Genomic DNA, 22,703 nt, shown 5'->3' with positions numbered 1-22,703 from the left:
TTAAACAGATAATAACATTATTTTGTTTAATATAAAAAGAAAATGTATCTCAGATCAGAGAGAACAACAATGAACCCAGGATTACACCTCAGTAAATAAAAACAACCCTCACTTCCTACCTGCCTTGTGGTTTATTCCATCAGGTCCTTTTCTCTCATGACCTCCCTTCCCCAAACGGACAAAATATGGTACTTGGGTATTAATTATGATTTTCGGAATAGGCACTTTTCTCAGGAAACCCAATTTAAAAAGTCCTGTCAGGATGAAGAAATTACCTTGTTTATATCAGGAAGTAGGCTTCAAATATGCAAAATACTTTTGTCAAAGAAAGACCACTAAGTTTTTATTATGTATGTAGTTTATTTGTATATTCACCTTAAAACAAGATTTTAATATGTAATTTGAAGTGCTAAGCAATCTGGTTATAGACTGATTTAGTCGCAAACCAGCTCTTAGGAGATTCATACCTTTGAAAGAGCTCACAAGGACCATCACTGGAGGCAAGTTTGCATAAATCACCTTAGGATACAGTGATTAATACTGTCAGTAAAAAAAGGCTTAAATGATCCATATTTAAGAATTTCTTTTAAAGTAAAAAGAGCTCACAGATTGTGGCTTTGCTAGATACAGTTCTGTTACATCAATCTTGTTTTATTCATTAGTTCTTGATGTCGAGGCTTAGACCTGGGATAAGCGTGCCTCACACACTCGTGAATGTCACCATTGACCACTGAGTGGGAAACCGAGTGAGGTCACGGGCACAAGACTGTAACTCTTTTCATGTTAATGACAGCACTGGAAGTCTGACGCCTAAGCAGTGTGCATTCAAAGCGCCAATACCTGAAAGTGGGCCGGGGAAAGGGACCCGGGATGCCAGTTTAAGGGGAGAAAAACTGAGAAGTCATAACGACCCCAAAGATAGGAAGGAAACCGCAAAAAGACACAGATCGGATTGTGCTGTAGAAAGGAAACGAATCGCTCCCTTGGGGTTCCTATACCAGCAGTTCCAGCCCATGGTAGCTTTGCCTCTTTCAGGCTTTTAACTCTGATTTAATTTCATGGAAAAGTAGACCTCTCCAAAGAGAAAGAATGCCATTTACCAAAAGAAAGAGGCCTTGTCAACATGGGGTTTATTAAGGAAAAATATTTATCCGTGCCCTGTACAGTTTTCAAAAGCCATTATTTCCATTTACTGTTTGGTATTTTCTACAGTGCTGGTTATAGAGTTAACAAAAGCCTCCTGAGTGAATGACTCACAGGATGAAAAAGGTGATACAGTGATTTCTTGAGAGCTCAGATTCCACAACAGTGAGCCTTCCCAGAGGCCTGGTGAGGGTCTGGGCCACAAGAGGAGTTCAGTGCGTGAAATGCTGCCCACTACATTCATGTTCAAGAACGTCACGCTTAAATGAGGTAAAATTTGGAGGTTACAATCCCCAAACTAGCATTTGCCAGCTAGCATTGCGGTAAATGGGAAGACTTTAACTGTTCGGTGTTAAACTAACCAAGTTAACCGAAGGTTCCTTCTAGGTGGCTCAAAAGGGAAAATGCGTAAGGAATATTTCAAAGATTGACTTTCAGATGAAATGATACAGATTAAAATTAGCACGATCTAATCACTGAACAGTAACAGAGTACCAAAATACAAACTCGATTCTCTTGGCGCACAGCAGTCAAAGTGGTTTGCTCACATTTGTTAAAATCAGAACTGAAAGGATGAGTGTACAGAAGAACAGGTCAAGTGGTTTTTCACTCTAGTCCAGTGTATCACTGAAGTTCGGCCCCTTGCTGTGAGCTGATCAGGGCATGTGTGGTCACACAGGCTCCACGGAGCAGTCAGGTAGACTCATGGTCGAGCCTCTCTATCTCAACATACATTTCTGACCTCCTCTTGGGTCAAAGGCCAGCACCAGCAGACTCGCTGAGACTTTAGGACTTGCTTTCTTTTTCTTCTGGTACCGTTTCCCAGACTGGCTCCTTGATGTGTTCTGGTAACTGTTCTAATTTGGTCTAAAAAGAGAAAAACAGAACTACAACATAATGTGGACTTCACTGAACTCTTTGGCCACAGATGGGATTTATTCATTTTGTTCCCTCAAGTCCTCTTGTTTCTTTTTCCCTCTCACTCCCCCTCATCTCTGTGTAGGGCTCTCAAACAAGGAGAAGGAACCTGGACGGTGTACAAAAACACTCTCACACGCATCACTCGGTGATCTCCAGGGACTGCCAATGAATGTGGCCCCTCTGTCCACTACTGCTGAGGGGAAGGGAGACCAGGGACAGCTTGGGGAGGACGTGGGCTGTCGGCACTGCGCAGGGAGGCAAGGACCCCCACCATGGTGGCAACTCAGCCCCCAGTCTGCCTCAGGGGCAGGACAGGGCTGTGAAGTAGCAAAACAGTAATACATACCTCTTGCCAATGGAGCCAGAAATTTAAGTCATACCTTTGTTACTTCCATGGCAACTCCTTCAGGTAAGTTACGCTGAATATATTCCAAGTAGACATCTGCTGTACTTCCAGTTAGATGTTCTAACTAAAATTTCAAATATGAAATTGGTTCATGATATGCTGTTAAAGCAGAAATTTTAAGTTTTTTTTTCTTCTTAAAGTAAAAGCTCTATAGCCTCTTCTTTCGCTATGAAATTTTACATGGAATTCCAGCTTCGTTTGTTTTTAAGACAGAGAGAAAGCGTGAGCACAGGTGAGGGTAGGAGGGGCAGAAGGAGAGGGAAGAGAATCCCGAGCAGGCTCTACGGGCAGGCTCTATGGGCAGCACATAGCCCAGCTTGGGCTTGATCTCATGATCCTGAGACCACGAACTGAGCTGAAATCAAGAATCAGACACTTAACTGATTGAGCCACCCAGATACCTCCAGAATTCCAGCTTAAAAGGAAAAAAGTATTGGGGTATCTGGGTGGCTCAACTGGCTAAGCAACTGCTCTTGGCTCAGGTCATGATTTCAGGCTCCTGGGACTGACCCCACATTGGGCTCCCCACTCAGGAGGGGAGTCTGCTTGTCCCCCTGCAACCCCTCCTCCCTCTGCTCACATACAGATTCTTGCTGATAAATAGATAAAATCTTTAAACATAAATAAATAAATAAATAAATAAAACTAAAAATAAATAAATAAAAAAGATCTTCTGGTTGATTGGAAGGGGCGAGCACAGCACACTGGATACCTTAAAACCAGGGCTCTATGGAACCTAGCCGGCAAGTGTGATTTACCTGTTTTCATGACATTTACTAATCATTTACTATGTAACAGGAGGATTCTAAGTGCTTTCAATAAATACCGCATTTAATCCTCACACTAAACTTACGAGATGCATACCAGAATCGCTCATTCCACAGATCGGGGAACTGAGGTGCAGACCACACTGCTGGGACATGCCAGTACTTGGACCTGATTCCAGAACCCTTGCCTCCTTAACCACAAGACCACGCTGACCCGATTGGATGCGCGAACGAGTAACTGATGAATGAAAAACCTTCCTGTTTCCCGTTGTGGACATGGAAAACCCACTAGTGTGTGAGAAGAATCACTAGAACTATGTAGGAACTTAACTAGAATTTATGAAATATAAGCCAAATCCTTCCAAGGTTTCATACTGTATGAAAATTAGCATACCCTGCATTGCTGAGTTGAAGTACAAACTGCTCTGAAGGATGGCTGTGAGTCTCATTTCCTATCATTTACCTTTTCTCCAGTCAAAAGTCACCGGCTGACAGAAAGTCCACCCAGTCAACGTCAAAGGACAGTTACAGGGTGCTAGTATAAAACCCCGGGCATTTCAAAAACGCTTTAATGTCTGAAATTAACTCACCTCTAAACATCTGTAAAGTGTTCTCATTTCATACTGAACTCTGTGCTTCTTGAAAATATGCACTGATTTGAGAAGAGTAAATCGCTCTATTTTCCTTGGAGGTTCATGTCTGAAAAATCAATGGGCAAACAACATACTAAGCTAAGTGGTGTTAAAACCTGAGTCACCGACAGCAAAGCATAATTCCACAATTTCGTAGGCGGGGCTCATAATTATAGGCATTAGCTACCACTTACAGACTTGCAGCTGTCAAGACTGTCACGCGTTAACAACTGCTGTCATAAAGCTCAGGCCAAAGTAAACACAGCAGACGGCAAGGGGAACAAATATCCCACAGACCCAGAACTGAGCCTTGGCAATGCAAGGGCACAGTGCATGCCTCTGGCTCTTATCCGCCGCCCACCTTAGTCTGGTTTTGGCCAAATGTATGAACTGTGAAGAGTGGAACTAATGTGTTGCTGTGTGTGTTGTTTTAGGGAAATCTGCAAATCTACCAATAACCACGAAACTAAAAAGCCTATTATGGGAAAGGTGTGGGTTCCTTCTGTTTTCTTATAACGCAAGCCTGACAAAGCCCTAAATGGGCCTTGTTCAGCACCAGAAGGAGCAGGTGACAAAAAAGGTGCAGCAGTGCCCCCCCCCCCCCACCCATGGTTTTGCTTCCAGCAGTTTTAGCCGCCTGTGGCCAACCACAGGCCCGAAGCAGGTAAGTCCTTCTGAAAGAGTCAGTAGGTTAAGAGCAGCCTAACGTACATCACAGTGCCTACAGCATTCAGCTCATTTCGTCTCACTGCCTGGGCAGCTCATCATCTCACATCATCCCAAGGCTGAGTACAGTACAAGAAGGTATTTTGAGAGAGGAAGAGAGAGACGGCATATTCACGTAGCCTTTATTATAGTATATTGTTGCAACTGTTCTATTTCATGACTGGGTATTGTTGTTAATCTCTTCCTGTGCCTAATTTATAAATCACTTTAGCACAGGCATATAGGTATAGGAGAAAAAAAACGACATGCAGGATTCAGTGCCCTACCCAGGTCTAGGCACCGGCCGGGGGTGCTGAGTGCCCTCCATGGACAAGGGGGAGACTACTATAGTTATACTTGACCCAGCAGTGATTTCAAGGTTATCTGAAGCTTGCCTTGCTCCTGCGTGAAATGACTAAGTGAGTGATGTTTCCAGAGGTAGTTTTGAAACAATAGCTATTAGCAAAAACCATCAGAGTCTGAAAAGATTAACTTTTCACCTAATTCACCTCCCTGCCCCACGGAGTCTCTAGACATTAGGGCTTCGTGGGTCTCCTTATGTCTGTGCAATTGCTAAAGAAAGGATTTCCTTTATTTTCCTTGTTCACTCGTTCTAGTTTTTAAAAATTCTAGTAGGCAGGAATCCTGATTAGGATAACACAATAAACCTAAACTCTACCCACTATGAGTTTCTATGCTACCTTAAGGCCTTAGACCTAGCTGGAATTAGCACCATTTTTCAGGTTGATCACGTTATAGCAGATAATAGGTCAGATTAGGAAAGATCATACTTATATTTTATTTTTTTAGAAGATTTTATTTATTTATTTGAGACAGAGAGAGAGAGAGAGAGATCATGAGCAGCGGTGGGGTAGAGGTAGAAGCAGACTCCCCGCTGAGCAGAGACTCCCCCCCCCCCCCCCCGCCACCGCCGCAGTGTGGAACTCAATCCCAGGTTCCTGGGATCGTGACCCCAGCAGAAGGCAGACACTTAACCTGATTGAGCCACCCAGGCGCCCCATACTTACACTTTAATAGAGATACCAAGTTCTTTCGCAGCAAGCACTGCAAAATATTCATAACTGTCCAATACAGCCTTATCATGGCCTTTTACTAAAACTGACAGGCGCTTATATAATGTATCTGGTTCATCAGAGATGGTTATCTACAATTTTAAAATCAAAAACAAAAGTTTCAGTTATGGTTCCTCTAGTATTTATAATTGGAAAATTTCATGTATTATTCTCAATTGAACAATTTCAGAGTTTACTAATAAGCGGGGTGAAAAATGCTGAGTAATAGCTTAATACTATTAGCTTAATTACCTAGCTACTTTCACATTCAGATCTCCACAATGACTCCTACAATCCGTTAAAATAAAGTTTAAATCAAAGGACTTTCAAGCAACCTACAAAGTCACTAATGGAACCTTCTAACTTCATAGTTATTGATAATTGATACTGATATTGGTATCTGATCCCAAATACATAATGGGAAGAGATTTTGGGGTCTGTTAACAAAGTAGCCTGGTGAGAAGATCAGAAGATGTGAACTGGGAATTAAACTGCCACTTCCAGCTGAGTAAAAACAGGCAAGTCCCATGATTTCACTGCATGACAGTTTGCTCATATATAAAATAGGATCATCCTTATGCTAGAGTTCACAGCATTTCTGTGGCCAAAAAATAACAAACACAGATGAAGTGCTTAGAAATTACAAAATGTTGTTACACAAAGGCAAGCTATTGCTATTCATATTTTTACTAGTTTTTTTTTTTTCGATTTTGTTAGAGCGAGAGTGCACAAAGCAGGGGACAGTGGCAGGCAGAGGGAAAAACAGGCCTCCTGCTAAGCAAGGAGCCCAGTGCAGGACTCAGTCCCAGGACCTTGGGATCATGACCTGAGCTGAAGGCAGACGCTTAACTGAATAAGCCACCCAGGCGTTCCTTATTAGGTTTTATTCATGTATGTTTTGCCTGCCCTAATAGAAAAATTACTCATTTCTAATTAAAATGTTTTGGCACTGACTGTACATTTAACTTCTCCCTCTTCTACTCTAATATTTAAAGATCTTAGGAATAATGGGTCTGACATTTCTGACTTTCTTCCAAGAGATGAATTACATTCACCTTCATTTGTCCATTAGACCAGTAATTTATCTTACTAATCCAATGATTCAGGGTTAAATTACTTCACTCCTGAAAGGAGATCTACTTATTAACCAGGAAGCTACCTAGACATTTACTCTCAATTACCCCAAATACAGTTGCTGGAAGAAGTGACTACGCAGATATTCTGTATCATAACTTGGGGGACTGGGGAAACGGAGTAGAGCTCCAAGATGTGTTTTGACTGGTCCCTGTAGGGCTTTAAATACAGTCTGAATCTGTTGTGATAAAAAAACTCAAAAGATTTTGAATAAAAATTTGGATTTCATGTTAGCTTGGAAAACTTAAGACATCACTAGTCTACATGTCTACAGGCAACATGTGGCTGGAGTAAGTGGTAGCTGTCTCACTTATAAAGGGCATAGCCTATCACTGTGCCCACGCCACCACCTCTCCTTACAGACTTGCCCATGAGAACACCTGGCGTGGAGGCCCAGGGTTCGTATGTACTTTCATGGAAAGAGATCCAGTATCTATTCAGTGAAAACAAATCAAAAGAGCAGTACATGATGTATAGCAGAATTCCAGTTTGGTGAGCACATGCACAGAGAGGATGGTTACACACAGAAAAATGTCTAGAAGAAGTCATACCGAATGGTTAACAAGGGATTATTTTTGAGGGGTGGAAATGAATAGATCCAGAATTTGTAAGGACTGTTTAAACCACAATTTACACAAAAACTGGGTTGATAAATTATGGTTCTTATTTAAAGGAAATAAGGTTACACAGCTACTTCTAGATTTTCTTTGCCAGTGGTAATGCTCCTCCTTGCTGTGAATAATAAAGGACTGTCCAGGCCCAGCCTCTATGCCTTAAAATGGAAACAAAGACTTGAAGCCTCCAAAAAAAATATTTTCTGTAACATAATATGAAGTATTCTGTACCATTAATTATGACTACTCATCACACTGTGCTGAGCTAAAGCAAAAATCTGCTTCTTCTCACAGTAATTAGTTATTTGGGGTAAATAACCAATTCCCTGACCCCCTGAAAGATGGTATGAGCATGCAGAAATGTCAGAGTACTTCACTCAGGCACACCGTGCCCCTGCCAGTATTCCAGAACAAAACATTTTTGTCCATAAGGTATTTGGGAAACAGCCTCAAATGAAATACAGAGGAAAATCTATTGCTAATACAGCTCTTTATCAAGAAATAGGAAGTACAAGAGTGCTATGAACTGTGTAAACCTGGCAATTCACAGACCTGTACCCCTGGGGCTAATAATACATTTTATGTTTATTAAAAAAATTAAAAAAAAAAGAAATAGGAAGTACATACCTTAGGTTTGGTCAAATCCTTGGGAATATCAACGTGTAGGTTTGAAAACTGTACCCATTTCATACTGGTAGTGCTACGTGTGGAAACAAAGGAAAAACCTAAGTGATATAGTACAAAAGCCCATTTCCTTATTCAATTTAGCACATCTAATTACATACTTACAGGAGAAAGCCACCATTTCTGGCTGTACTGCTCTTAGAAGGGTTTACAGAAAAATTCCTTGAACCCTAAAAAAGGGGGGGAGCATGTTTTAGAATTAAAGTCAATCCTTAAACATTCAGTTTCCCTTAAAAAAAAAAAAAAGAAATCAAAAGATGTACAATCCTTCAAATTAAGGACTATCTCATTATTTCAGATGAAGATACTAGGGTAACTAAAATGCCAGATTAGATTTCATTTAAAAACAAGAGGAGGGGGCGCCTGGGTGGCTCAGTGGGTTGGGCCGCTGCCTTCGGCTCAGGTCATGATCTCAGGGTCCTGGGATTGAGTCCTGCATCGGGCTCTTTGCTCAGCAGGGAGCCTGCTTCCCTCTCTCTCTTTCTGCCTGCCTCTCCGTCTACTTGGGATTTCTCTCTGTCAAATAAATAAATAAAATCTTAAAAAAAAAAAAAAAAACAAGAGGAGGGACGCCTGGGTGGCTCAGTGGGTTAAGCCTCTGCCTTCTGCTCAGGTCATGATCTCAGGGTCCTGGGATCGGGCCCTACATCGGGCTCTCTGCTCAGCAGGAGGCCTGCTTCCTCCTCTCTCTCTGTCTGCCTCTCTGCCTACTTGTGATCTCTGTCTGACAAATAAATAAAATCTTTAAAAAAAAAAAAAAGAGGACAACGAAAGAGTTGGTAATCAAAATAAATTCTCAGAATACGACAGCATCTATATCTCTTAAAGCTTAGATTAAGAACTTTTTAAAAAGGCACTTTACACAGACACACATAAGCAATTCTCACACTGAAAGAACATCTATGATTTTAAGTATGTGGACATCAAGGAAAAAGTGACTTCATTTTCCCATTTTTTTAATAGATTAAATGTACTACAATATAATACTTCCCTTGCCTATTTCTGAGCAAGTCTCTTTTTAATTTATTTATAAGAATTGAAGTAAGAATTCTAAAGTACCCTTTTTGCAAAGCTTTCATACATCTTTCTACTGTAAGTTTCTTGGCTTGGCTGGGAGATTTATAAATAAACTGAAATACAGTGAAACACACATCATCTTACACCACTGCTGTACCTCATACTCCCAACAATCCAGCCTTTCCACATCCTTTATTGTCAGCTCCCTCTGGTGGACAAAACTTCTAGCTGCAGGACACCTGTGGCACTATATCTAATAATGTAATTTGCCATCTGTTTCCCCCTTGAGCTTTCCTGATTTAAAAATGTAACCTGGGAGGGGTGCTGGGTGGCGTAGTCAATGAAGCATCCGACTCTTGGTTTTGGCTCAGGTTATGATCTCAGGTTATAAGATCCCAGCCCTCTGTGGGACTGTGTATTCAGCAGAAAGTCAGCTTAAAACACTCTCCCCTCTGCCCCTCTACCCCATGCTTGCTCGATCTCTTTCTCTAAAATAAATAAATAAATAATTTTAAAATAAATTGTATTTATTTATTTGAGAGAGAGAAAGCAAGACAGATCAGAGGGAGAGAGAGAAGCAGACTCCCCACTGAGCAGAGAGCCCAATGTGGGGCTCAATTCCAGGACCTTGAGATTATGATCTGAGCCCAAGGCAGATGCTTTACCGAATGAACCACCCAGGCATCCCAATAAATAATTAAAGCACCACAGGTCTGGGCACCTGATAGGACACTTTCCAGTCATATTCTCCAAGTACAAACCTCTGCTTTTAAAAGTTGGAGCTTAGAGATGCCTGGGTGGCGCAGTGGGTTAAGTGTCTGCCTTCAGCTCAGGTCATGATCTCATGGTCCTGGGATCAAATCAAGCCCCACATCAGGCTCCCAGCTCAGCGGGCAGCCTGCTGCTCCCCCTGCTTGTACTCACTCTCTGACAAATAAATAAAATCCTTTAAAAAAAAAGTGCTGTTATAACCACAAATCAACTTTTTAAAAAAATATTTATTTTATTTATCTGGGTGGAGGGGCAGGAGAGGGAGAGAGAATCTCAAGCTGACATTGCACTGAATGTGGAGCCTGATATGGGGCTCAATCTAACGACCCTGAGATCCTGACCTGAGCAGAAACCAAGAGTTGGATGCTTAACGGACTGTACCACCCGGGTGTACCCAACAGGAAAAGATGTTCACTGAATCTTCTACAAGAAATGATTACCTCTTGCAACTCAGACAATGAAAAACCATCACTCTGAACTCTTGTTTTCCACTGGACTTTCAAAACCCCTCCCAACTTCTTCCTTTTTCTCCAAAAAATATTTCTCTTCTTTGTTTCTGGGACTTGTCCATGGTTTTGCAATAACTTGCATGTCCCAAACTCCAATTTTCTGCCATTCCCAAATAAACCAAATAACTTTCATTTTTAAGGTTAACATTATTTGGTGATCAGAGTGGGATCCAGGGCGCCTCGGTGGCTCAGTGGGTTAAAGCCTCTGCCTTCGGCTCAGGTCATGATCCCCAGGTCCTGGAATCGAGTCCCGCATCAGGCTCTCTGCTCAGCAGGGAACCTGCTTCCTCCTCTCTCTCTGCCTGCTTGTGATCTCTGTCTGTCAAATAAATAAATAAAATCTTAAAAAAAAAAAAAAAGAAGAAGAAGTGGGATCCAGAAATATTCAATAACTTCGAGGCTGATGAGCAAACAGGTGCTAGGGCACACAGAGCCAATGAAGTTCACTGTTCTCTTACCAACCCTGGAGTTGGAGGCTCTTTTTCCTGGACTTCGAGCTCTACTCTCTGCGTTTTGAGCTCTCCAGGATCTGTTTCAAGACTCTGTCCTTTCAGAGAGTGCTGGTCTGACCTTTGGACTGACTTCTCTTTGGAACCAGACAGTTCCTATTGGAACTGTGCCTACTTGGAATGGAAGTGTGTTAGTTTTGGTCCACCTCCTTTCCAGAAATGGGCTGTTCCTATTGGTTCCGTGCTGGCCTTTGGTCCAATTCCTTTGGAACTTAGATGTTCCTGTTGAAACTGTGCTGTTGAGGAATTTTTCTTTTTTTACTCTAGAGAAAAACCTCTAAGAAACAGGATCCCCGTCATTAAAATGATTTGAGGGCAGCTCCCCTTCTGAAACACTAGTGGTTTTATGTTTAAAAGCTGTGGTTCTTCCTCCTGACCATCTCTAACTGTAGTTACTGACTTAATCAAAAGAAATTTAGAATGTCAATGGACATTATGGGGAACTTCTGATTTCCTCCCAACTAAACCAGGCAGCTAAGTCTCCAAAACCGTCAAAACTGAATAGGATGCCTATTTTGATTGGTATCTTAGAGCTTCTAAACACTATCATGGAATCTAAAATAGCCTCTCCACAAAATACAATTTCTAGACTAACTGCAGCAAAGATAAAAAGGCTCCTGAGATCTGAGGGATGACCTCCCTGCCCAACTCCCAGGACTGTGGCAACTACTTTATGCTCAGCAGCGCCCCCCCCCGCCCCCGGGTGTCATCACCCTCCTTCTCCTTGTGACGCCTCCAGCTCCTCCACACCCTCAACTTCCCTGTTCTAATTCTCCCACCAAACTTTCTTTTGCATCTGAAACTCAGCCTGCTCCGTCCTCTACTGAACCTATCAAAATCTGCCCCTTTAAAGTTAAATCTTTTTACTTTAAAAAAAATTTTTTTCTTTTTTGAGAACATGCATGTGCCCAAGTGAGGGAAGGGGCAGAGGGAGAGAATCTCAAGCAGACTTCCTGATACGGAGCTTGATCTCACAACTCTGAGATCACGACCTGAGCCGAAATCAAGGTGGACATTTAACTGCCTGAGCCACCTAGGTGCCCCTAAAGTTAAAATCTTCTGAGGATCCAAATAAAACCCAAATTTCTTATGTTCTCTAGAATGATGCTGAATTGAGAGCCATAGTTGAAGTTTCCTGTAGTGACTGAGAACCCCCACAGGTTTGCAGGAAGCATTTCACATAGTTATTCAAACTTACCAACCTGGTTTCTCAGATTTTTTAGAAATTAGTCCATATGCATGTTGATGAGGGCTAAGCCAAATATTGGCTGTAGCTAGCCCGATGGGAATATCTCGAAAGGAATTTAGAGAAACAGATCCCTAACTTTTGCTAAGATGCTAGAACATTTGCTGGAAATCTCCACCAAGCAATTACACTAGCTTTTCCTAAGCCTGTTGAATGGACCAAAGTTCAGTCTCGCATACAAAAGCCTGATGAACCTCTTCATGGCTACTGTAATTGATTTCAGATTATTTTCAAAGAAAATTCTGGTCTTCTTTTTCATGTTGAATCCATCAGAGTAGCATTTAGCTATATTTCTTAATGGGCTGAACTGGGCTAACTCTTTTAGGTAAATAAAACCAAGATGGAGTGGGAAACTGCGTCCACTCCTGATTTAGTTAATTTGGCAAACCAGCTTGCTAGTACCCTAGGGCAGTCACCTAAAAGACCACTAAAATTCTTAACTTTCTTTCCATCTTCTTCTTCTTCTTCTTCTTTTTTTTAAGTAGGCTCCATGTCCAGCATGGAGCCCAATGCAGGGCCTGAACTCATGACCCCAAGATCAAGATCTGAGCTGAGATCAAGATTTGGACTGTTACCCGACTGAGCCACTCAGGCATCCCTAAATTCTTAATTTTCAACTCCAACAAATGAAGGTCCTTAAACAAACCAAAAACTTTCTCGTTTCTGCTATCATTGCAAAAAGCCAGAACACTGGGAAAAAGGTTACCATCATAAGTGCTCCAGGTGTCTTCAGCCCTCTACAGCCAGCCTTTCCAATGGCTACGAGGAACTATAGGGGCTCCTCCCCAAAATCCCTCTTGATTGGCTCAGAGAAACCACTGTTCAGTTCAGAAAGAAAATCTTTGTCCTTACTGACACCAGAACTACACTACCGCAAAGCAGTTCCTCCCTGCCTTACAGTTCTAAAATGGTTCAAACAACTCTCTAATGAACTTCACCAGTTTCCTGTCTCTGAACCAGTTCCTGTTGGTCTAGGTCCACTGGGAGATACAAACCCTTTTCTCCTTAGTTCCTCTGCTCCTAGTCATTTATTGGGCTAAGACTTTTAAAAAAATTTTATTTATTCATTTTAGAGAGAGAAAGATACAGAGACACAGCATGAGCAGGGGGAGAGGCAGATGCCCTGCTGAGCCAGAAGCCCAACCCCGGACTTGATCGAAGAACCTAGAGATCATGAGCTGAGCTAAAGGCAGAAGGGAGTTGGGGTAAATTGGAAGGGGAGGTGAATCATGAGAGACTATGGACTCTGAAAAACAAACTGAGGGGTTTGGAGTGGCGGGGGGGGGGGGGGAGGTTGGGGTACCAGGTGGTGGGTATTATAGAGGGCACGGATTGCATGGAGCACTAGATGTGGTGAAAAAATAATGAATACTGTTTTTCTGAAAATAAATAAATTGAAAAAATAAAAAAATAAAAATAAAAAATAAATAAAGGCAGATGCTTAGCCATCTGAGCGACCCAGGTGCCCCTGGGGCAGGACTTTTTCTTTTTTAAAGATTTTACTTATTTATTTAAAAGACAGAGACCACAAACAGGCAGAGAGGCAGACAGAGAGGAAGGGAAGGAGGCTCCCCGCTGAGCAGAGAGCCTGATGTAGGGCTCGATCCCAAGACCCTGGGATCATGACCTGAGCCAAAGGCAGAGGCTTTAACCCACTGAGCCACCCAGGTGCCCTGGGCCAGGACTTTTTAAAAATAAATGTATCATGCTGGAATTCCTTTCTCCCAAAAGGGAAATAATTCTAGAATTTGATAGTAGTAATCAAAATGGCCAACAAGGTGGATTAAATGACCTTTTGACATCTTTTATTTGCTCCATGTCTGTTAGCACTGTGGCTGCATCTGGCGACAGTTTGTCCTTACTGGCACAAATCCTCTTTCTGTACAAAATCCTCAACTGATAGGTAGAATCTACAGAGTACTTCCCATAAAGATTCAAACAGATCCCTCAACCCTCTCCCCAGAATTGATGAATACCTTATAAATAAAGAAGCCCCGGAGGGCATCAAGCCTGTAACAGCAGATTACAAAGCTCAGGGCCTTATTATCCCCGGCACTAGTCCTAGTTACTACCTACCCCTTTTGACCTGTGAGAAAACCCAATGGCCAAGGATGGAGGTTTGTCTACGGCCTCTGAACAATACACTGTTATCCCTGGCACCCTGTTGTTCCTAACCCCCACATGCTGCTGATAACCATTCCCAATGAAAGCAAATTTTTCACTGTAACTGAAAGGCAGAGTGTATTTTTTAGTATTCCAGTTGGTAAGGATAGCCAGTATCTTTTTGCTTCCACTTGGGAAGGTTGTAAAGATACCTGGACAGTAAGGCCTCAGAGTTGCACAGAGTCCTTACTTTTCACCAACCTTAAAAACAGATTTGGATGACTAAGTTTTCTGTAGGCTCTACCTTGTTATGTAGGTGATTTGCCTTTCTGTTGCCCTTCTCAAATCTCTTCTCAGTAAGATAGCATCTACCTACTAAAGCTTTTGGCTTGGGCCTTAAAAGGAACACAAAGCCAACAAAGGGAAAAACTGCAATTTGCTCAAACCCAGGTTCAATACTCAGAGCACCTATCTCAGATCAAGAACTACATTTGGATCCAGGGAGGACTCATACCATCTTGAACTTCCCCAAACCTAAAAAGAAGTGCCAATTACAAGGTCTTCGTGGACTGGCTGGCTGCTGTTGAAATTGGATTTGGAAACTTCTTCTATGGCTCACTCTCTATATGCTTTACTAAAAAACAAACAAACAAACAAAAAACCCCCAATCCTATCATTTGGAAAAATCAAGAAGACAAAACTTTTGGGACTTTAATAAAGCCCTCTGCCCTCAGACATCCTAATTACCAACTTCCCTTTACTCTTTGTACGTGGAAGGGAAAGGAACACCCTTGCGAGTACTCATCCCAAAACACAGTGACCATGACGGACCCATCGGATACTGTAGTCAATAACCAGACCCTGTAGCAAGATATTCCACTAACTTCTGAGCCATTCCCGCCACTGCACTTAATTAAGGCCACTGAATAAAAAAAATCAAGGGATTCCCCTTTAACTATCCTTGAATTTTGGCTAAGGGTAAAGCTGCAAATTTATACCAACAGTCAGTATGTCTCTGGGGTAGTTCGTAATTTTGGAATGTTAGAAAGCAGTCAAGAAGTTTCCTGGGACACCTGAGTGGCTCAGATGGTTAAGCATCTGCCTTTGGCTCAGGTCAAGATCTTCATGTCCTGAGATCAAGCCCCACGTCAGGCTCCTAGCTCAGTGGGGAGTCTGCTTCTCCCTCTCAGTCTTTCCCCCTGCTTGTGCTCTTTCTGTCTCTCTCAAATGGATAAATAAAAAAATCTTAAAAAAAAAAAAAAGTTTCCTAATCTCCAATTTATCCCCATGATAAATTAATAACATTTCCTATTTCCAATTTATTCAATACCATACTTTGGCTGGCTGCTGTTACTAAGGTTCCCAGGCATTCCAGACTCAACTCCCTGGGCACCAAACGAAACCACCTCACTACTACTTTCAACAAAAATACTGCTTTCAAAGAAATCAAAAGCCAAACCTCTGTCATGGTCCAAAGGGATGTTCCCCAAAATGATAACCTGGAAAAATTAACCAGAGATACCCAACAATTGGTCCCAGAGAGGGAAAAACAGTATCAGAAAGAGAGTAATTATTGGCTTGATAAAAACAGAACTGTGGGGCGCCTGGGTGGCTCAGTGGGTTAAAGCCACTACCTTCGGCTCATGATCCCGGAGTCCTGGGATTGAGCCCCGCATCGGGCTCTCTGCTCAGCAGGTAGCCTGCTTCCTCCTCTCTCTCAACCTGCCTCTCTGCCCATTTGTGATCTCTGTCAAATAAATAAATAAAATCTTAAAAAAAAAAAAGAAAAAAGAAAAAAGAAAAAAGAAAAAAGAGAGAGAGACAACTGTAGTTTGGACCAAATAACAATATGACCTTACCAGAAATTCTAACATTCCCACTATTAAACACTGCACATGCATTAAACCATTGGTCTACTGACAAAATGACAGCATCACTAACTAATATTTATGGGGGAATTTTTTTCTTTAAGAGAGAGAGCACGGGGAAAGGAGAATGGGGAAAGTCAAAAGTAGAGGGAGAGAGAGTCTTTTTTTTTTTTTTTTTAAAGATTTTATTTATTTATTTGACAGACAGATCACAAGTAGGCAGAGAGGCAGGAGGAAGCAGGCTCCCTGCTGAGCAGAGAGCCAATGCAGGGCTTGATCCCAAGACCCTGGGATCATGACTTGAGCTGAAGGCAGAGGCTTTAACCCACTGAGCCACCCAGGCGCTATGGGGAAATATTAGTAAGGGCGCAAAAAATATCTACCTCACTCATCCCACCTGTCCAAAGTGCAATGAAAAGAAATCTATTCGCAAGAATTTCACAGTAGTCCCCCACCTCATGGATATAAATATGCTTTAGTCATGGTTTGTACATTTCTCACTGAACTAAAGCTTTTCCTTATAGACAGGCCACAGCTTCTTCTGTGGCTAAAATTCTGTTAGAAAGCATTATTCCTACTGGGGAACCCCTCTTGAACTTCAGAGTGATTGGGGAACCCACGTTACTAGTCAGGTGCTTTTAACAAGTCTGTGCTGTTTGGCTGGTTTTATAACACTTTCATTGTATATATACCATCTTCAGTCCTCAGGGTTAGTTAAACTCACTAATGGTACTATTAAGATTCAACTGGCAAAATTTGTAGAGACTCTTCCAATACCTTGGCTGAGAATCCTTCTGAATCTCAGATCCACCCACTCTGGAACTCAGACTCTCACTCTCTGAGCTAGTCACAGGATGCCCAATGTACCTAGTCCCTGCCTCCTTGACTCACAACTAATAAAAGGATATATACTTCATATTATAAAGGCCTAATTATTTCTATTAAAAACTACCATCCTTTGGTCGAGGAATCTCTTCACAGTGCATTCCTGGGAGAGAGAACTTAATCATCACACCATGCAACCTGGAGATTTCATCTACTGGAAAAGATACGTCCAGAAAGACTCCCTTTAACCTTGCTGGAAGGGACCTCATCGGCTACTGCTAACCAACCCTTGTGCTCTGAACTCCAAGGGACAGACTGCTGAGTTCACATGACACATCTTAAAAAAGATCAAACACTGACTGGACCTGCCCACCATCTGATGAACTAAAAGTAAAGATTTCCCAAAACTCAAGTAGATGAATTTGAAGAAACAGCTTTTTAAAGATGTCCAGGCCAGGCCTGTATACCTTTTCCCATTTACTTCTACTACCTCTTTTGTGGAAAGAAAATGCCCTTGTCTACATTTTGCAAACCCTTGTGAAAGGGGGAAACCTCTTCCTTTGATTATGACCTTTTGAAAACAGCCGCATCATGATCCTAGGTCAAAAACACCTTCCAGGGGCACCAGGGTGGCTCAGTGGGTTGAGCCGCTTCCTTCGGCTCGGGTCGTGATCTCAGGGTCCTGGGATCCCGCATGCTTCCCCCTCTCTCTCTCTGCCTACTTGTGATCTTTCTCTGTCAAATAAATAAATAAAATCTTTAAAACAAACAAACAAACAAACAAACAAAAAACCTTCCACATGCTTTTTCTGAAGGGTAAGACAGTTCAGCATTCACAAGTCTCCTGTTCATCCGGACTCTTAACTGACTCTGGCATCTTATCCAAATTCACAATCTCTGAATTTGCAACCTTATGTGCTGTATTATTGGATGACATTTGGTTCCAAACAGTTCTTTTGGGATAACAATAGTGCTTTCATTTATCTTTGAAGTTTTACTATTTTTGTAAAAAGTTCATTAGCTATTAGCTTCATGTTTATGACTAAACTGTATCTTCCCAAATGCACTCAGTTATTTCTTTCAGAGTGATCTTACAGCCTTCACTATTTTGTCTTCATGGCTACATGAAGCAGGGACTTAGGTTTGCCTTTGTAGGGGTAACTTTCCTCCCCTAACTTGGAATAAGTGCCACTAAATATTTCAGTAGGCTACCTCCAGACTTAGGGCAGAACCATCATACAATCTGAAATTGTTACACTTATTTTGTTTTGTGTAATTATTTAAGTTTTGTACTTAGCCTGTCCAACTTTTGTAAAAACGATGTAACCAATAAGGAGATGATCTCCAGTGCTCATAAGCTTGATGTCTTGACAGATGGAAATGCCTGAGCATTTTCCCTGCCACCCCTCCTTGTTACTTGAATGAGACCTCAGTAAGTTACCAATCTATAGCTTCCCTCAGACATAAAACATGGCAACCAGGAAAAGTCCTTCCTGACACGGAGGGACACAACCACTAAACATGGAAACCTGACTCCCCAATCAGCAATGCTTTTGGAGAAAGATCTTAATCAAAAGGAGATTTAAAAATGAAGGGAAACCTCACTCAAGTAGAGCTGGCGGATTAAAGGGGGACCCACACTACTTAAAATCAATTACAGGAAGAACTGCCAATTACAGGCCTCAAGAGAAGAATCATCAACAGAAAAGAAAGATCAATTACAGGCCCCAACAGAAGAAGACCTACACTGAATCTTCTACAAGAAACTGACCACCCTGCAATTCAGCCAAGGAGAAACCACCTTCACCCTGAACTCTTGCTTTTCTCCAATGGACTTCCATTCAAAACAGTCCCTCCTATGTACTTCCTTCTTTGTAAAGAAATAAGGCTTTATCTGCGGACTTACCATTAGTTTTGCCATAGCTTGCATGTCCGAAATTGCAATTCTGTTAATTCCTGAATAAACTCATTTTTGCTGGTAAAGTAAGTTTTATTTTTAAAGTTAACAAGAGACTTACAACAGAAAACACAGCCACTCTTATAACAAACCCTGAAAAACTTAGTTATCGCTCCATAAAAAAGTTAATAAGCATAAGCTAACTTTATTTTTAAATGAATAAGTATTTTTAAGACTCTCAGTTTGATTTTCTAGTAAGCTACATAACCATAGCTAAAACCCACAAACACAAAAGCTCTTTGGAGTCCTCAACCACTTTTAAAATGTTACAGGGGTAGTGAGACTCAATATTTTGAGAATGACTGCTTAAGTTTTTGCTTTGTCTCCAGAGAACGGCAGAGAATCCTTAACCCATTCCTAAGACTTCAGCGACTCTCATCTAATCTCACAACTTCCAGATATCAGAAAAACATCACAATTTGGTTCCATGAGAGGTCTAAGACCTTGCACCAGTTCAGCCCCTAATTTTACCGAGGCAATCATTCTCTGAGCTTCAGTTTATTTTGTAAACCTGAAAGCAGGGGTTTGAAACATATGCTGTTCAATATTCTTTCCAGCTCTGACATACTGTGATTCTTGTTCCCGTTTTTGTCCTGAATCTTATGTTTTACCCCGTGAGAGAATACGAAATAAAACCAGTCGCTTTCTCGCCACTTTCCGGCAAAGCCCCACGATGAGGAATAAATATCGGAGAAAATTCCAGATGGCCACAACGACATCTGGCAATCAGATTTTGTGGCTACTAACATGTTAGCTGGCTTAGCACCCCCAGCCCGCCAGGTACCTGCCAGAGACGCCGGCACATGGAGCCGAGCGCTCCCCGCGCCGCCATCTTGCCTCCAAGGCCTCCCAAAACGGCTTCCGGGGTCACGGCAGCGCCCTCAGGCCATAGAGTTCCGCTAAAGGAGAGAGTGTAGCCTTGCGTTCCGGCACAGAAACAACCATAGAGACTTTATTCCATGCTTTTTGAGGGTGGGACTGATAATACGGCTGGCTTCCCTAGGGTTGGCTGACTAGCCGATGCTCCGTATTGATAACATTGCATCAACCCATGTCTAGATTGTTACCAAGTTCCTTAAATGTTTCCTTTTCAAATCCTGTTTGCCTTATGTAGTTCCTGTTTTGTTGGAGGCAACATAATACATGCTTTGAAAAATATATGTTAATATATTAGCAGCAATTATTTCTGGGTAGTGGATTATCAATGGTTAATTTATTTTCCTATTTCTGCATTTTAAAAAAAAATTTAACAAAATTTGTATTTCATTAAAAAGAAAAAGTACCAGGGGTGCCTTGCTAGCTGGGTCAGTGGAGCGTGTGTCTCTTGATCTCAGGGTTGTGAGTTTGAGCCCCACGTTAGGTGAAGAGATTACTTAAAAATAAAATCTTAGAAAAGAAAAAGAAAGAAAGAAAAAGTACTTTACTTCATTTCAATAGCCTTGCTATGTTCTGTAATTCTATATTCTTTTCTGACATCATTTCACATTTTTGTGCCCCACCCCCTGCCATCCTGCACAACACTGTCCTACAGGTCTTCTGAAGTCTTCATTTCCTTATGTTACTTTAGTATTTCAGAATTTACAATTGCTGCCATTACCCAGTACCACAAACCAAAAAGTTTTATAACTAAAAAATGGTTATTAGTGTCCACCATAATTTAGCTCCAACCCTTTTGAACTGGGGTTTGTTGTAGTAGAAGTCTCTTACATTTGTGTAATTCTTTAAGTTTTATTTTCCCCAGGTGTTTTCACAGATGCAATTCAGCATAATGGAAAACTCTAGACTTACAATTGGGAGATCTGGGTTTACCACTTAGCTGAATGACTGGGCAAGTTACTTGCCCACTCTGAGCCTCAAGTTTCTAATATATCAACTAGAGATGATAATAATTGTTCCCATTTCAAATAATTGCTATGCAGGATAAATGAAATATTGATGTGTGAAGGTTTGGTATAATGCCCAGCACATAATGATGCAAGGTAAATATCATCCACTATTTGCAACATAAAGTTTCTGCACCTGGATGGTGCAGTCGGTTGAGCATCTAACTGTTGGTCTCTGCCTGGGTTGTGATCTAGGATTCATGGGGTTGAGCCCTGCATTGGACTCTGTATGTGACCAGGAGTTGGCTAGAGATTCTCTCCCTCTATCACTCCCCCAACCCAAATCAACCAATCAAATCAATCTTTCTATCCTTCTATCAATCAATCAATCTTCTACCTCACAGGCCTTGCAAGATTGTTGACTGGATTAGGGATGCCTGGGTGGCTTTGTTGTTAAGTGTCTGCCTTCAGCTCAGGCTATGATCTCAGGGTCCTGGGATCAAGTCTTGCATCAGGCTCCTGTTCAATAGGGATTCTGCCTCTCCCTTTGCCCTCTCCCCTGTTTGTGTGCATTCTCCCCCTCTCTCAAATAAATAAATAAAACCTCTTAAAGAAAAAGATTGTTGAATGGATTAAAAATAAAAAGATCAAGTTTATGAGAATATTTTGTACCACCTAACTAACGTACTATGCAAATATATTCTCTCCCCTCCAAGTAGGTTATCACTCACCCTACTTGGCAGGCAAGAGAACCAAGGAAGAAGTAGCATGATTTTCCCAACATCACACAAATTGATGAGGATAGGAACAGAAATCAGTTTTGGGGCCCCTCAGACTAGCCTCTTTTCACTAGAAGTCTGTCCACGTGGTGGCGTGGTGGAAATGTACAGATGTTGATACACCAGAGCATGTCAACACCACACCTTACACCTGCACTCTACTGTCCTTGACTGCGCCCAGCTTTGGCAGGCTGCCCAGAGCCCTTTTCAGAGATAGGCTCCCTCTCTGAATTGTGACGTTCAAAGTTGGCTGGTCTCTCCCAGCCAGTGGGGCTCTCCAGTAGCTCTCCAATTCTCCTGTTACTTCTGAAGTTTGCCTCTGTTTCTCTTAATGGCACTTCTGCAACAGCTTTTCAGCCTGCCTCCTGCCCACTTTGAGTAGTCTCTAGTGGTTGAGTGTTCCACAGCCACAATGATGGTGACATTCTCCCAATTTGATCCTCACAGGAAGACACAAATTTTATTCTAATTTTAGAGTGAGGTCACTGAAGCTCAGAGATGAAATGACTCCTATGAATTAGTTACAGCTGAACCAATAACCATCTTCAAAATCTTAGCTCTGTACCTGTCTACCTTTGCAGTGGGTTGCAGTGGGTTACTCTGTGATGACATGTGGTTCTATTTAAGTCCCTGTGGATTCGAGGGCTAGAGAACCCCACTCCCCCACCTCCCTGCAAGAGAAAGGGCTTATTTTTATTTTTAAAAACGTGTGGACTGAACTACCCCTAGAACTGGAAAAAAACCCACTGGAAAAGTGGGTTCAAAGCAACCTTAAGGACTGGATACCCTCTCCATTTTTAAAACCAAACATGGTCTCTCTAATGGTGGGCTTTCCCTGCTTTCAAGGAGCTTCTGCTCCTCCAGAATTCTGCATTGCATGTGGCCATTGCTGGTTGCCTTTGGCTTTCTGTGTTTCTCCATTCATACCTTCAAATCCGGAGATTTGATTTGGTCCCTCCTTTTTCCTGGGCCAAACCATATTGTGTGTCACCAAGCAGCCTATGGGCCCAATAGCATGGTGTCAGGTGCCAGCCCTGGTCCAATTAACTGGGGGCGAAGGGGAGAGTCACTGTGAGGGGTCTTGCCAGCCATGGGGCCATAGAGAGGGTTCTCTGCCATGGTGTGTAGGCAAGGACAGTGCTCTCCAGCTTGACCCAGCCATCATGGGCCTCTTCTACTACCTAAACTTTCAAATGTCTGACTTAATATAAGATGAG

General features: G+C 42.0%; 1 protein-coding gene across 2 annotated transcripts; it reads right to left on the bottom strand.

Annotated features, from left to right (window-relative positions):
• Positions 1 to 340: 340 nt before the first annotated feature.
• MRPS10 (mitochondrial ribosomal protein S10) lies at positions 341 to 19,744 on the bottom strand. Of its 2 annotated transcripts, XM_059399080.1 has the most exons (8): positions 19,669 to 19,740; positions 18,834 to 18,902; positions 8,185 to 8,249; positions 8,023 to 8,095; positions 5,603 to 5,739; positions 3,828 to 3,936; positions 2,445 to 2,534; positions 341 to 2,010 (listed from the first exon to the last, which is right to left on the bottom strand). In XM_059399080.1, exons 2-8 carry the CDS (start codon positions 18,855 to 18,857, stop codon positions 1,930 to 1,932), a joined length of 579 nt encoding a protein of 192 aa, XP_059255063.1. In that variant the 5' UTR covers positions 18,858 to 18,902; positions 19,669 to 19,740; the 3' UTR covers positions 341 to 1,929. The 2 variants fall into 2 exon arrangements, with proteins under 2 accessions (XP_059255063.1, XP_059255062.1); XM_059399079.1 differs by lacking the exon at positions 18,834 to 18,902 and having other exon boundaries at positions 19,669 to 19,744.
• Positions 19,745 to 22,703: the final 2,959 nt, after the last annotated feature.

The sequence above is a fragment of the Mustela nigripes genome, chromosome 5 (genome assembly GCF_022355385.1).
Source record: "Mustela nigripes isolate SB6536 chromosome 5, MUSNIG.SB6536, whole genome shotgun sequence".
In the NCBI taxonomy this organism is placed as follows: Eukaryota; Metazoa; Chordata; class Mammalia; order Carnivora; family Mustelidae; genus Mustela; species Mustela nigripes.
The sequence above is the reverse complement of the archived record's forward strand: the minus strand, read 5'-3'. Positions and strand labels throughout refer to the sequence as shown.

Coding starts and splice junctions, on each gene's coding strand:
- MRPS10 (XM_059399079.1), bottom strand. CDS start 19,716: ATGGCGGCGCGGGGAGCGCTCGGCTCCATGTGCCGGCGTCTCTGGCAG. Junction 5,740..8,022: donor AGGATTTGACCAAACCTAAG/GTATGTACTTCC, acceptor TTAAAATTGTAG/ATAACCATCTCTGATGAACC. Junction 3,937..5,602: donor CTTGGTATCTCTATTAAAGT/GTAAGTATGGGG, acceptor TTGATTTTTCAG/ACATGAACCTCCAAGGAAAA.